Below are 15,450 nucleotides of genomic sequence, written 5' to 3'. Positions count from 1 at the left end.
GTTTTATCACAAACAGGCTGCGGATTTTTATACAAAATCAAACTTTTACGGATATGAACTGAAAAGAGAAAAAGAAAAAGAATAAATGAAGCTTAATTTGCTTCATCCCTGAAATGGCATACAATAACGCGTACCATATTTTAGATATTTTCTATCTTTTTGCATATCATGCGTATTCCACAAGTTTTTGTACATTCAAATTTCGTACATAAATTTATAAATATTCAAAGTATCGTATAATAATACGCGAGACATGGCAACGAACGTGTTATGCATGTAAAATACATAAACAAAGTTGGCCATCAACTGAGAAGCGTAGCATAACACTTCCTTCTTTCCTATCGCGACGACAGATATACAAAATATACGAAATATACAAATAAAGAAAAATATATTCGTAAACAGCGATCTATCGCACATCGTACCCGAATCACAATTAAAAAACTTGAGACGAATTTTAATTTCTTATTTTCCTTATTTTTCATGGATCGATGTAAATCCCAATTAACGAATAACAAAATTCACAAATTCGCTTCCAACTCGAAGTTTCTCAAACTTTAACAATGAATCGAACAATGATTCACCGAACGAAATTAATAAACGATAACAAAAAAAAAACGCAAATATAAATTCAACAAGTTCATCCTATCCTTCTTTCATCCTCTATCATTTATTAAACGCGCGGGAGAGCTTATAAACCCTTCAGGAATGTTTAGACAAAATTGCGCCACGTGCATTTTTCACAGGGAGCGCGCGAAAATTTACAGCTGTTAAAACGGCGGATATTTGCCCGGCCGAATTATGCTGACCATAGTTTCGCTCTTGTTAACGCAACCCCCGTCCGTCAAGAGCCGCCCCCTCGACGAGTTACCGTGGCACAAAAATATCCGTTTCCTCGAACCTGCCCCTCTTTTCGCTGGCCCATCTTTTTTCCCTCTTACTTCCAAGAGAAAATTATCATCCGGCCGCGGAATTTCGCGGTACAAACTCGTTCCGTAAAAAAAAAAAAAAAAAAGAAAAAAAGAAAAGGGAGTAACGAGATCTCGTAAATTTTTCTCCCCTCCCCCGCACCCCGCGAAAGTTGAAATTCGATCGGGCGCGTAATATCGCGTCGCATCTACCGCACCACTCTGCCACCAGACTTATCACCGTGAAACTTTAATTTAATTTCGTCTCTCGCCTCCCCTCATTTCCTCCCCTCCTATCTCTCCTCATATTATTTCCCGGAGTCGGATTTCGAACTTTAATCCCGTCGAGTCGACGTAACTTTTCGCTCGGAATCCGCGTGTCTGAGGGGGGAGGGGAGGGAGGACGAGATAAATCGTCGATAAGCCTCGTGTCCAAGGAAGTTCAATTGCCACAAGGTTTTTCCTCTGCGGGGAACCGATTGCTTGCCGCGGTTTTAATTATTAGACGGTGTTTGAGTTGGTCGGGAGACCGTGTTTCTTGAAGATCGAGGAAAATGTAGGCGAGATATCTGGTGATCTGGTTGGAAGGATGGAAGTTGTTCGTGATCTTGGAAATCGCCGAGACGTGTTTTTGGAAATGGAAGGAGAGATGCGGATGGAGATGATGGATATTGATATTCGTGATCTCGAGATGTGTTTCTGGAAATAGAATGGGAGTGTAGAAGTGATCTTTCTTCCAATCTTATGAATCGAGGGGTTTTTGGATAATAGGAAAGATAGTGGATAGTTGGAAAATTTGTGACGTAATTCGAATTTTTCGAATGGATTGGAATGTGTTTTTGGAAATTAAAAAAAAAGAAAAAAAAAAAAACAGAATTGGAAGGATTCGAGTGTATTTTCGTTCGAGATTTAAAGATGGAATTGATTTGTAATTTAAATTGATTGTTCAAATTTTTGTTTTCCGAATCTAACGGAAATCTTTAATTGGAAAACTGGAATTCTACGTTTTTTAACAGAACTATGCAATTACAAAAATAGTTTCACGTTATTTTACGGGGGATATTTATTTAATTTAAAAATTCTGATTTTAATGAAAACTCGTGTATATAACGTAAACCATAATGGATTACATTTCTGCAATTTTTTTTTTTTTTTTTTGATGAAAAATTTTGATCTTGCGAAATGAATCCTCAAATTTTCATTATTATCTTTCCAATATAAATTTGCCTGGGAATATTTGTTACAACGTTGATTACTAGAAGCTAATTTAAATTTTTCTCTCATAATAAAGATCGATTCTCAATATTTTAAAGATCGATACGTAAAAATCTTCGAAGATATTCCACGAGATATCTAATATATCTAATATAAAATCGAATTAGAAAATGTACTCACGATTACGGTCGTCCGTCTGATTTCTCTTGTGCTGCGTTTTGTGATGATGTCCACCAGGAACAGGTATCTGCTTCATGGCAACCAGATCGTGGTGATCAGCGTCGATCAACGGGTTCTCGAGCTGGGACTCGATCACCTCGAAGCTGGTCGAGTTGTCCGGATGCGAGATGACCTTCACTGTAAACGAGCAAACGTAACGGAGCATGGAGAGGAAAACGTTGGCGCGGCTGGAAATCGTCGATTCTAATTCCCGCATTACGACACCCGGAAAAATTACTCGTTATCGCGCGAGGAAATCAAGGAAATCGAGGAAACACGTTGCTCTCGTTTCATTATCAAACTCTCTTTTAATACGCGGCGCGGTGTCGACACAAGTTTCTTCGAGATATTGCCGCTCGAATTCCCTTCGGATTCGAAACGATTGGCGAAATCGGTTTCTTGCCGATCCGATCGACGGGGCCAAGCACTCGCTTAAATCGTTCCCGTTCAAATTTTAACCGAGGATTTTTGGAGGAATCTTTCTCCCCGGAGAACATTGCTCAACGACGATCCGATATGATCCTCCGCCTTACAATAGCTGGTTTTGAAAGCAGCAAGCTGTCGATGGCGAGAACGCGGCGGTGAATTTGTTCGGAAAAAAAATCGGATCGATTACACCTTGGAATTTCCAAGTAGCAGTCTTAGCAGCGAGTCTCCCGACAACTCGCAACTCGGTCCCTGCATACCTTCCCAGTGGTTGTTCGTCGAAAAATAACAAGTCGCGATCGGCACGCATGAGAAGAGATATGCACAACGAGGGGGGGAGAGAAGCGTATGGAATGTGATTGTTCGAAACGATAAAAGGCGACTTTTCGCGTCCCGATCGATCGCGATGGCGGAAGCGGTGCGGAATCGACGAGGTGGCACCTCTCTGGCGCACCTCTGCACACCGATGTACGAACCTTGGTCGACGAACCCTTCGAAGGCCTCGCGGAGATCGAAGAGCCGGTCGACTGGTAGCGCGCCGATCCTCAACTCGTCATCGAGGTCGTCGTCGGCGCGATCGAAGATTGCCCGGTGCTCGTAGGTGGGCCTCGGTGCGAATTTCTTCGGATGCACCAGCTCGGGCCCCTCGATTCGTTTAGTCTCGTCCACGGTAGGCGTTGGACGAGCCGGCGGCGGATAACTCGACCACGACGACGACGACGATGACGACGACGACGACGACGACGAAGAAGACGAAGACGAAGACGACGTCGCGGCGGACGGTGGTGCGGGTGGTGCGGGGTGGTGCTGGTGGTGCTGGTGGTGATGGTGATGATGGTGCAGGTGCGCGTCATGCTCGCTTTGGGAGTGCCTTGGCTGCAGGTGCACTGTGCTGGAGGCACGATCATGCTTGGACAACGTGGAAGAAGAAGAAGAAGAAGAAGAAGAAGAGGAAGAAGATGAAGAAGAAGAAGAAGAAGAAGAAAAAGAAGAAGAGGAGGAAGAAGAAGAAGAGCCGCGATCATAGAAGCTCTTAGATCCCTCCATTTCACGACCATCCGTATCTTTCTCCCTGTACAGAGGCCGATGCTCGTCGTCGGTACCAGCACGAGCCTCCTGCCGGTCCTCGTCGCGATCGGCACGAGGATCGTACGTCTCGACCACGAGGACACCGGGCCTGCCAGGCAACTCCGGTGCTTCTTGATGACGACCGTGCTGATGGCGGTGGCCGTGCTGACGCCCCTGTCCCGCCTCCTGGACGTCGTACGTGCTCTCGTGGTCGTAGTACGAGGTGCGCGCGGCCCCGGGGAACAGAAAATAGGGGTACATACTGGTCGGCGGTAACCAGATCTCCTGGTAGCTCTCCTGCTGCGGGTCGAACGGATACAGGGCCGAGTCCGTGCCCGACAGGTCTACGGAGGTGGAGGAGGGCAGGAACTCTGTAACAGAGAAGCAGAGACGCGGACGAGAACGGGGTGAGTGGGGTGCGTGATCGCATCGGTACACGTGCACGGACGGGTTTCGCGTGCCTACGTGCCTACTCTTGTGGTCGCCGTGGTGGCACGGTGATAATGGTGGTAATGGTGGTGACTGTGACGGTGGTGATGGTGGTGGTGTGATGGATCGTACATCGTTCTTCGAACTATCGGCGAGAAATTAACGATCCGATTGAAAAGTGTGGGACAATATGATTGTATATTTCACGCGGAAAGCGAACAATCTTTCTTCTCGTCAGACTACTTTGGTTAACTTTTGTCAATTTTAGAACAGGCGTTTATTAAATACGAAACGCTATGGAGCTTTGCAAGAGGATTAACTCGGTAACCTGCAAATTATTCCAGCGACCTATTATCCGGACACCCTTTCCGGTCCGTGGTAGCAAAGGTCGATCGAAGCCGACAGTGGCGGGCAAAAAGAAGATCGTAGCTGGAGCTTCAAAGCGGGTGCTCGCGTTTGCTTAGCCGTTTGTCGTTTCGAGTCGGAGTTTCCTGGCAAAAGGAATCCCGACCGTCGATTCCGATTACATCTTGGTTCGTTTAATCCCCTCGACCCTTGGATTTTTCCTCATCCCAGCCACTCGAATCTTTGCCACGCCACCGTGTCACGCGACCACGCGAAAAGAAAATATTAGCAAGCGTCTGAGGAATCCGGCTCTCCGGCAGGTTTTCCAAGTTGTTGGAAAACCAGATTCCAACCAGATTCGTCCAACGTTGGCTCCGTGTTGGTAAGTTTAAATGGCAGGTTTTTTGCCGCTTGAAAAGTCTCCTTTACCCTTTAGAATCGGAAATAGGGAGGAGGGTTGAAAAGAGAGATGTCGGGAAAGGCCAGGTATCACGGTATTGCAAGACGTACCTTTTCGAGGTGTAAAAAGGTCATCGATGTTATAAATGTCTTTTATTATGTCGTCGTTATAAATGTTATGCGAAGAAAAGGTGAAAAAAAAATATCGAGGGCATTTTTGTTCATTAATTATTCGCTGGAATAATTCCTAGATTATCGTTGATGCCTTTCTTTTTTTTAATAAATTCACTCAAAGAAAAATTGATTTCTTGGAAAAGTATACGAGAGAAAAGGGGGGAGTAGAGAGGAGTCGAGTAAGTGAGTCGAGTAACAGAGAGTAATAGAGAGAGTCGTGGTAGGCGATTAATCGACGCGCATGCATATTTCAGATAGATGTAGAAAAATACGAGCATGCAGGTTGAGAACGTGCACGACATCTAAAAAAAGTATCTCGTGCAAAAGTACAACAACATGCGGTGCATAATTTCCTTTGCGTTCGCGCCCGAAGGCTTTCGGCTTCTTATCCATTATCTTCATCGAACCGCCTTTTCCCCCTTTCTTTCTTTCTTTTTTTCGTACACGGAACATAATCGCGACTCTTTTCAAGCCTCCTTTCCTTTCTTCTTCCTTTTATCCATCCGTTCCCACGATTACGAAATAAATCGATCGAAAAGGGGCTCACGATCGAGGATAAAGAAAAAAATTACTTCGAACCCGGTATCGATATAAATGGAATTGCGACAGTCGAAAAGTCGGGAATAAAAATAAAAACACTATCGCGATATAAAGGGGGAGGAAAAACAAGGAAGAGAAGGTATGCTAATTTTTCTTTGCGTCGTTGGCGTCGCGTGTTTTCCCCTCTCGATGGGAGCCCGATTCGAGAAATTCCCTCGTAGCATTTCGTGGCGACCCAGTTCGATTAGACGATCGAGGACGCGAGAGTAGAACCGAGGTGAAAAGAGGCGGAACGAGTCGAGATTGCGGATGTTGGGCGTGTATATATATGTATGTATATATACCGGGGAAATCGTGCGGATCGATCTCGAAATGCGGATCCTTCGGGCGGAATGCGTACTTAGGGGGTGCTCTGGCGGTGCTCTCGTGCACACGTTTCCCTCCTCGTTCTCTTCGATCTCCCCTGGATCTGGATCCACCCCTTTCTTTACTCTCCCTCGCCTCCGTTTCGCCTCGCAGACATATCCGATTTTTTGGAGAATGGGTCACGCGACGCGGTCCAGGATCTCCTCTCTTCGTTTCTATTATTTTTTTATTTCATCTCTTTGACCGATACCATGTTCGTCGAGTCGTTCGAGTCAATTTATACAAAGATGGAAAATCTCGAGATCGAGAACAGAGAGAAGGAGCGACGATCTCAGTATGTTTCTTTCGATCGCAAAACTTCTTTCGTTCGTCGCGAGGAAAGAGTTTACTCGATCCTTCGTTTCCGACAATTTTCGTATCGTTTCGAATAAAGATTGGAGATGAAATGAAGCGGAGGAGCGCGGTTATCCGATAAGAAAAATATCGATCGAAATTCCACGCGAGTCGGAATTTCAGTCAGCGCGATTTTTCTTAACCGATTGATAATATCGTTTTGTTCGAGGACAGGCTCTGCTTGATGATGGAGAACGAACTCCTCGAAGCTGAAACGTAGAAAATTGATCGTCCAACGATCACGATCTAATTATTGCTCGGCCAAACGCACACTTAAGATAAAGAAAACAAACGGTTGCACGTCGCACATGCGCCTCGTATGGTGTACTTACTGTAGATGCGCTCTACGTAAATGTAAACCTCCTCTTATCGTATGTGTATCACGAATTATCACACTGTCGATCGTGGACGAACGCGAATAGCTCGATCGATAATTAATTAACTGGCGTAATCGCATTTTCAAATTATGCACTTTCGATTCGATGAATTCGACGAAGTAATTTTTCTTTTTTTTTCTTTGCATTTATAAATATTCGAATTCTATTCACTCATATCGAGAAATTACATATTTTCCAATTCGATAATTTCGACGTAACCTGTGGGAAATTGGATTTTTGCAGAAGGAAAATTCGTTATTTCTTAGAATAAAAAACGAGCGAAATATTATTTATGGATGGTCGAGAATTGAGACAAACGCGAATGAAGAATTTCAAGGGGATATGCTTCACCCAGTTCTAAACCGGAGAAAAGTGAAAACCAACGTTATCTTATCGCAAAGGTGATCTTCGACTCGAGCTCCGAGATAAGACGAGGCATAATTTCACGGGCGAGACGAGGAAGGAAGGAGGTAAAAATAGGCATTCGAGTGTCATTAAACTGGAATGGTATGGAAGGAGCGATGTTCCTCGAAGGGGACACGGGATTTCAGTGAAATTAAGGTCGAGCCTGCCACGCGATGAAATCCTTATCTACATCTCGATACTGGTGGCCTTTGGTTAATTAAGGAGAAAGGAGCTTATCCGAAGAAGGCTATAACGTCGTCCCACGAGCCTTAAACACCCTAGTATCGCTGAGAGTAATTGCCCCTCCCTCTCCCTCCAGAAGAGGAGACCTCCTAACCTTTTCTTCGACACGAAAAATAACGGGACTTCTCCGGGGCTATCTCCCGTTTTTCGGGTTTGTTTACGATGGAAACTTTCCGTCCTATCCTAGGCATTTCACCTCTCTCCTTTCAAATTTCTTCCCCTTGGAAACGAACTTGCGACCCGATTCCAAGTTTCCAGTACACGCAAGTATCGCTCGTGAAAAAGTCAACGATGATTTGAACGGAGAAGAAATTCTACACTTGGCATGAAAAAGTAGGAGAAGACTTTGACTTTGATTTTCGAGAGTGTAAAGATTTTCTTCCTACTTACTACACACATCTTCTCCGATATCTCTGTAATTTGTTGCTCGAGATTTTTAACTCGTGTTATTAATCGTTGTTGATAAAACGGACGCGTTCCAATTCCAAGATCGACAGGGCGTTTCGTGTTGTTTCTAATGTCGAGCGTGGTACGCTTTACATCGATCGAAGTAAAAGGTGACATACTAGAGAACAGAGCACTCGATATAACAAGATACAGACAAACAGATATACAAAGGGGGCGGGCAGTTTCGAGCCTCGAGACGGATGGGAAACTAAAATGGAAAATTGTATCGTGTAACAGAAAATCAAGAAGGAGCGAAACAAAAGATGTGACAATACACACGTTTACTTCACAACATCGACAATCATCGTCTTCCACAAGGATGCGCTAAAGTAAAACGTTTAACGATTAACCAACGTTATACGTAACGCGTGTATACTCGTCCATTCAAGATTACAAAAATGTGTCTGACAAATCGCGGGACATAGAGATTAATAATCGAGAGAAGCGAGAGTAAAAATTTCTCTGCGTGTGTGTACGCAATTGTTATATATACCTGCGTATAATGTATACACATAAATATACATATAAATATATATATATATAAATATATTAAAAAAATTGGTTTACAGATTTCATACTTACCAACGCAGGGATTGTGATTCACCGTGGAGAAAATCCTGTCACAGCGTCTTTTCATGTGGTTGTTGGGACAAATGCAGCCGAACATCGGTGACAGTCGTAGCTGGGTCCAGGAATCGTGACAGGCGCTCCTGAAAAACAAATAAAGAAAAAGTTAGTAGGGAAAATCTTTGATTGATCGAGGTCGCGGAATCTCGAGGAAAATCGAAACGAAAACTGGTAGAGTACTTTACAGGTAGAGAATAAAGTAACTGTTCTCGAGTAAACGCGTTTCGAATTGGTAGGGTAAAGTTTCGTTCCTGGTCGAGAAAAAGGGAATTTCTTCGTTTTAGGCCGCTTTTCAAGCTTTCGCGTCTTTGTAATTGCCGCCATTTTGGTTTAAATGAAATTTTTTATGCTAAATTTAAAAGATCTATTTTCCTCCTATTAGCAATGGATATTTAATACGAGGATGGATGGTCGAACTGATATTATACACTCGATGCTCGGATTCCAAATATAGAGGATGGATTTTGATACGATTAAGATCGTGCTAAAGAAAGTGACCCGATCTAAATTTTATAAATCTAAGAAACCTATATTCCTTCTATTTAGTGATTTATATACACGATATAAATAAATCGCCGATGCAATTGAACCGATTGAACAAATATAGAGAGATCATCGAAGTATCGAAATAATTTCGGAACGAGACGGAGAGAGGGAAACGGATAATATTTTAATCATTAGTTGTAAAATAAATATATCTCCCAACTCGAATATCACGAATCTAACAATAAATTGACCTACATCTGTCGAGCTCATGTATTTCTATTAATAATTTTCATTAACGCCAGTGAACCGAATCATTGACGCGCACACCGATGCTCGAGGAAATATACCGGTACTTTGATATTATACGGGTTAAAGGTATTTCAAAATGGCGGGGTTTGGTAAACGTTTTAACCAAAGTTGGAAAGTTTCTCTACTACGCGGTTCCGATCGGTGCGATACAATAACACACCGCCGCTTATCCGAACTGTATCGCGAATTAATCAAGTATTAGTCGATAAGCGAGGCAGTTTTGTAATTATCGAGACGATCGATAGTTTTGGACAGGATCGGTGAAAATGCCCGTTTAATCGCGGGTTAATTTCCGTTCGCGCGCTAACAACAACAATCGCCAATAACGAAACGTTTACCGATGGAAATCAAATCGGATATCATTAACTGTGCCTTTAAAGCCCGCGCCGAAAGGGCGCGCAGGCATCGATCGGGCAGCGTTCGAAACCCATTCGGAGAACCAATTTAATTAAAACATCGTTACCGTTTAAAAACTGGCTATAATACTTTTTCCTATAATAATCGCGGTTAACTGTTTAATTGAAAAGTTGTCGCGAGAGGGGCAAATAGAAAGAAAAGACGCGAATCGTCTGCAGGACGCGTTTAATTATGAAGAATTTGACAATAGAAAACGAAGGAATTGGCTCGATATCTGATGAAATGATCCATCCGCTGTTCGTAATGATCTCAACTGTTTAACGCTACTATTTCTTGTTACAGTTTAAATTCAACTATTAAATTTAAGAGGTCGTTTAAAAGTTATATAAGTATAATTCTTGCCGCTTTGATTCGATCGCTACACTTTTTAGGAAAAAAGTTAAAGATAGGGAATATTAATATGTTTCTCGTTTCGAGATTTATTAAAAGGAACGCAGCAATCGTGTCGAATCGTTCGCTGATAGTCGAATATTATTCATACAACGTCTTTCCTCCTATACATCTCTATATATCCCATTAAGAAAGTTCATAATCGACAAATAAATAAATCGATGTAATCGATAAAACGGCCTGTTTAAAAATAATAAATATAGATATATCGATGTTGTAAAAAGCACGAAAACACGAAATGATTAATATAAAAATTGGACGATAGATGAATATATAAATTTCTTTCGACTCAAAAATACGCATTGTTCGCCTCGCGGAACGTTTCAATGGTTGGCAAACGAGAGACGAGGTGGATGGAGGAGAGCGAGAGAATTCGAGAAGAGAGAGGGTTGTTCTTCGGAATTATTTGGGTTAATGGTACACACGGTTCTATGGTCCTCGCCCTCGTCAAATTAGAGGGAGAACAAAACAAAGGAAAATACGAAGGTGAAATAAAAGCGGCGTGCCAACTAACTCGGAGGATGGACTGTACGATATATATACCAAAAATCGAGCAAGACGCGACCAAGTGTATTCCAATCCCGATTCTCTTCAGATATCGATGCGCACGTTTATTTGATCATAAATCGTATGTTTATACGTTTGAAATTGAAGTAGGAAGGGAAGGCAGAGTCTTTAAGAGTGTACAGTTGAGTTTATCGAACGCGTAGATCTGAGCGAATGTTTTTCGAACATTGTTTCCCTCTCCTTGCGAATTCAATAAAAAGCTATTTGCATTTTATTAAACCATTTTTCTTTCTCTACTCTCCAAGACCCTTCACTTCCAAATCGCACGTATTTAGAAAGAGTTTAACCATCGACGGAGACACGAGAAACAGGAAGTTGGAAGATAAGAGGAAGCCCCTCGAGAAAGCGATATCCTCATCGAGGCGCAAACTTGTCCAAGCCTCGTACGGATTCGCATCAACTCTGTAACAAGTGTTGCGGGCGGATACACAAAGTTTTCGAATCATCCTTCCATTACCCTCAAACTAACAATCTCTAATCGGAAAAAGAAAACTAGCGTGCTCGAAAATCACGTTTCCTTCGCCCGAACGAGGTTTAAACGAACGACGTTTAGCTCAATGAAATTATGGTTTCGTGTGACGACGCCGACGATTTTCGTCGGCGGTGTGCCGCTGACAGATATCCGAAATGTAGTCTGTTCGAGGAACAAGCGCCGTCGTGCGGTCTGCCCGCACATCGAACGCAGTCTCTCGAAGTCGTCTTCGAGTTCCAGCTTTATCCCCTGAATTTATATAGTTGGAGTTGGCCAGTTGTTCGTCCTTTCGAATTTTCCATTGAATTCGATCCCCTTCGATGCGAAGAAAATACGAACGTGTATTTAATTTCGGAAGGAGGGCCAGGCTTAAAGCGTCTGCCGGGAAATTTCTGAATTTTTGGGACGTAATAAAATCGACGCTTTGAATTTCTAAACCCGCGAATGAATTCTTTCCATTTCGAAGGAAGTTTGAATTTATTCTACGCAAAATCTTGAATAACACGTTGAGAGAGAGAGGCGGAGGAACAGGTGACTCATCACCTTCTCCTCCAACGACTTCGTCGCCAGAAATCGATGTAACCCATTCTCAGGCCTGGCTAAAGAACGTATGAATAATTCAAGGACGCGAGAGACGACAGTCGAGTGTTCTGGATTTAATCAATGCCAGATAAGAAGGTGGCTCTGGTTAATTCATATCCAGGAATGGGTAGGTGGATGGTTTATTAACGGCGTCAAAGGGAGGCCGCCTCCAAAAGGGTGAAAGTGACGAGTTTCTTCTCACGTATGCTAATCAACGTTAGCGAAAGTTATTCCTGATGCGGGGAATTTAATCTCGGGACGCGCGAAAGACGCGCAGAGATTCGGCTAACCCTCAAATTGCATACAGGCTCGTGGAACCGTATTTCAGAAACGCGCCCCCTTTCCCAATTTGCCAGCATAATCTAGTAGGAGCAGATTTTGCAAAGAAGCTTTCTCTCCTCTTCGAAAATCCTTCGAACCGATTCTTCGGTTCGCTCGTGAAACATTTACAAAGCGATACCTAGAAAGAGATCTCCAACAAACAGAAAAAAAAAGTACAGAGGAATTTGAGATTTCGAGCGAAAGAACAATTTTTGCTAATCTGTGAGATCGTTTTTTAGAAAAATTGCTTCTTTTTTATTACCTTTAAAAAGATCGCATCAAAGGAAATCCCCAAGCAAGTTGATGTAAAAATTTATTATCGACAAAATCGATCAAATCAATCGATAACTTGATTGTGTAATAATTTTAATCTTGCTTTTTGATGCCTTATAATTTATCGTGTCTTTCGAATATATTAAGTGTCAATATTTTTATATCCGTCAATGATTCTAATATATTTTGAACTTTGGATTCCAAAGCTCGAATTTTTGAACCCGAAGAAAAAGAAAAAGTTCCTCATTTGTCGATGTGTTTTTCCTCCTCTCAACCGACTTTTCCCCTCCTCCCTTAGCCCCGTGTTCGATTCGATTCGCGTTTCGAAGCCAAGTTACAAAGCGTAAAGTTATCCAGTGTTATTCGAGAGGCAAAGGTAACGGACCCATCGTGAAAAGAAAAGGTTATGAGGGGGTTGGTGGACGGACATTCGCGGAGATTGAAAATCGCACGCCGGCAATGAAATATACGCTCCGGCTCTGTCGATTTTCGACTTTACTGGGGGATTCGAGCTATCCACCTTCTCTCTGCTTTCCACCATAAGTTCCTCTCTCTCTCTCTCTTTTTTTTTACATCGATCTGTCACGAACCGAATGATCATGGCATGAAAAGATTCGCCCTTAAATTTCACCAACTTTGGTTGCTTTCGATCCAAAATAAGCTTCACTTTTGTGCGTGACAGATGTATTATCGAGATGATGAAAATATGATATCGGATCCACCGTGTTTAAAAATACAAAAAATGGAAAAAAAAAAAGATTTCGAATCGATTAAATAAATTTTGATATATATACACATCGTGTTGCTCGATTCCATCGTGATTAATTAATCTTTGATTTTTGAGAAATTAAACATTTCGCGTCGAGAGAATTTATCAAAAAATTCTACTCTTTCGAATAATTCAAATATATTCCAATTACATACTCGAATCTTCTAACAATAATTAACGAAAAGAAAAAAAAAAAAGAAAAGAACATTAATATTATTATTATTGTTCCCCTCAACGAACAACGTACCATTTTTATCAAAATTTCTTCATCCCCGTGTACACACAACATACATCACGAAACGCGAAATCTCCTTGAAACCTGCTTGATTACGTTTATTTCCCGCCCAAGCTGACTGTTAGTATGACACGGTTGAAAAATTAACCGATCCTAATGAAACCGCGCGAGGACAACCGAGGAGGAATACAAAATTCATCTTGTCGAGGAAAAACATAGAGATGAGAAAAAGAGAGAGAGAGAGAGAGATGACCACGGAATAATCCGTAAATCTCGTTTTTATCACGATGGTGGCGCGGGCAAGGGCGGTGGAGGAAGCGCGAAAGAACAAAGAGGGTGAAAGCGAGAGAGGGTGGGATGCGAGGCGTGGATGCTGGACGACCACCACCGGCAAAGAAAGAAAGGAGGTGGAAAAAGAGTAGCAAAGCGAGCGAGAAAGAAAGTAAGTAAAACAACGAGAGGCGCTGTACTTGGGCGTATGTACGGTCGGGCGATAATTTACTGGCGTGTAGGTACGTCTGAAGGATCCGGGGTACGTGCCGGTCGAGTGGTCTTGCACAGTCGGGGGTGCTAAGTGCGCCTACGTGTGCGCTGACGCACCCTCGCATCGCCCATTGCACACCCCACGCGCGCCTAGCCGCTGCAAAAACGCGACAACTTTTCAACCATCCCGATCGATCGATCCTTCGGGATCTCTCTTTCTCTTTTTCTCTCCGAGTTGTTTCTCGTTGAATCGTTACGATAAATCCGGCAGGGATGGAGTATTTTTGAAAATACCTGCTTCTTGGCATTAATTTGTTCTGGTTGTTTATATTTGTTTGTAAGTAGAATTGTTTGCTTAATTGTTAATTTATTACACGAGAGGCGAGTTTGATTTCGGAGATGATATTTGTGAAAATACGTAAAAAAGGAATATCGTGTCAATTTTTTTAAAATAAAGCTTCCATTTTCTGGAAGATCCGCAATTATTTTGGAGAGGAGAAAATTATATTATATTTTAATTTTCAATTTGATAAAATTTGCCGGGCGAAGATCGCGTGTTTTTCTTTCATACGATAAATTCAACAATATATATATATATACGTATGATGTATGAATTAAAATAAATTGAATCATCACGAACGTTTAAATGCTTTTCTTAAGAAAAGCTGATTCGACTTTACAATTTCTCCATCGATCGTAAACATAATTCAATCTTAAAAAAGAAAAGAAAAGAAAGTCCATCTATTCAGTATAATCATACCGCGGCGGAATGAATTTTCAACTACGTTGAAAACACTTCCTTTTAAATGTTCTTCCATCGGAAACTGCCTCTCGAAAAGTATACAAATACTCGATCGTTATTAGAAAATTCCATTTCCTGCAATCTGACGCATCTCCCTACAACTTACCTCCGGAATAAAGTAAACACCGAGTTTCCATTGAATTTTCACGAGCAAGCATCACTCGAATCCGGAAGTTCCACTTCGAGGGGATGAGAAGAAAAAAGAAAAATATGGCCGTCACTCTCTCAATCGGATTTTCCCACCGATCGTGTTCACAACCATAATTCTCAAGAAAGCGGCGCGTGAACACGGACAAAAGTTATGCACGGACGAGAGACACGCTTCTGAATAATGTATGCGCCTATAGAGCGGCCAATGATTAACGATGTTGATCCGCTTCTAACTTCCGAAAAGTGTTTCAATCGTTCTTCTTTTTTTTTGGCGTTTTTTTTCCCATGGTCACCTTGCTCCCTATCTACTCGACCTTTTATTTTATCAGCTTTTTATAATTTATACTCTTGCCAGGGAACGTTTTTTGGGGGGGAATTTTAACGATTTCGCGTGATTTATTAGCGGGAAGGTTTCATTTTTTCCTTTTTGCAAGTTGTACAGTGGTCGATTATTCCGTTGTCGGACTGTAGCGTCAATTTCGTCGAGAAAAGCCTCAGGGGCGAGGGTCTACCAGTTCGACTATGCACAACTACGTGCGTGCTAATTTCATTAGAGATTTGTGTTTGATACGCGGTGACGTTGACGTTGAGACATTACTTCCATCGGAATAAA

At 42.3% G+C, this 15,450-nt stretch overlaps 1 protein-coding gene across 8 annotated transcripts in view; it reads right to left on the bottom strand.

Moving 5' to 3' along the window:
• LOC107993599 (uncharacterized) overlaps positions 1-15,450 on the bottom strand; it is a 249,074-nt gene that overhangs the window by 67,461 nt on the left and 166,163 nt on the right. For 5 of the 8 annotated variants that reach the window (XR_009833448.1, XR_009833449.1, XM_062087286.1 and 2 more), the window contains exons 5-7: positions 8,537-8,664; positions 3,245-4,207; positions 2,304-2,480 (exon numbers count right to left, since the gene is read on the bottom strand). Coding sequence is in view for 6 of the 8 variants with exons in the window: in XM_062087286.1 (XP_061943270.1) it covers positions 2,304-2,480; positions 3,245-4,207; positions 8,537-8,664 (1,268 nt within the window). In the remaining 2 variants the exon portion in view is untranslated. The other 3 variants (XM_062087289.1, XM_062087290.1, XM_062087291.1) reach the window with 3 other exon arrangements.

Source organism: Apis cerana, linkage group LG1, assembly GCF_029169275.1.
Source record: "Apis cerana isolate GH-2021 linkage group LG1, AcerK_1.0, whole genome shotgun sequence".
NCBI classification, from domain to species: Eukaryota; Metazoa; Arthropoda; class Insecta; order Hymenoptera; family Apidae; genus Apis; species Apis cerana.
Note: the sequence above shows the minus strand (reverse complement) of the source record. Positions and strands in the feature narration are given on the sequence as shown.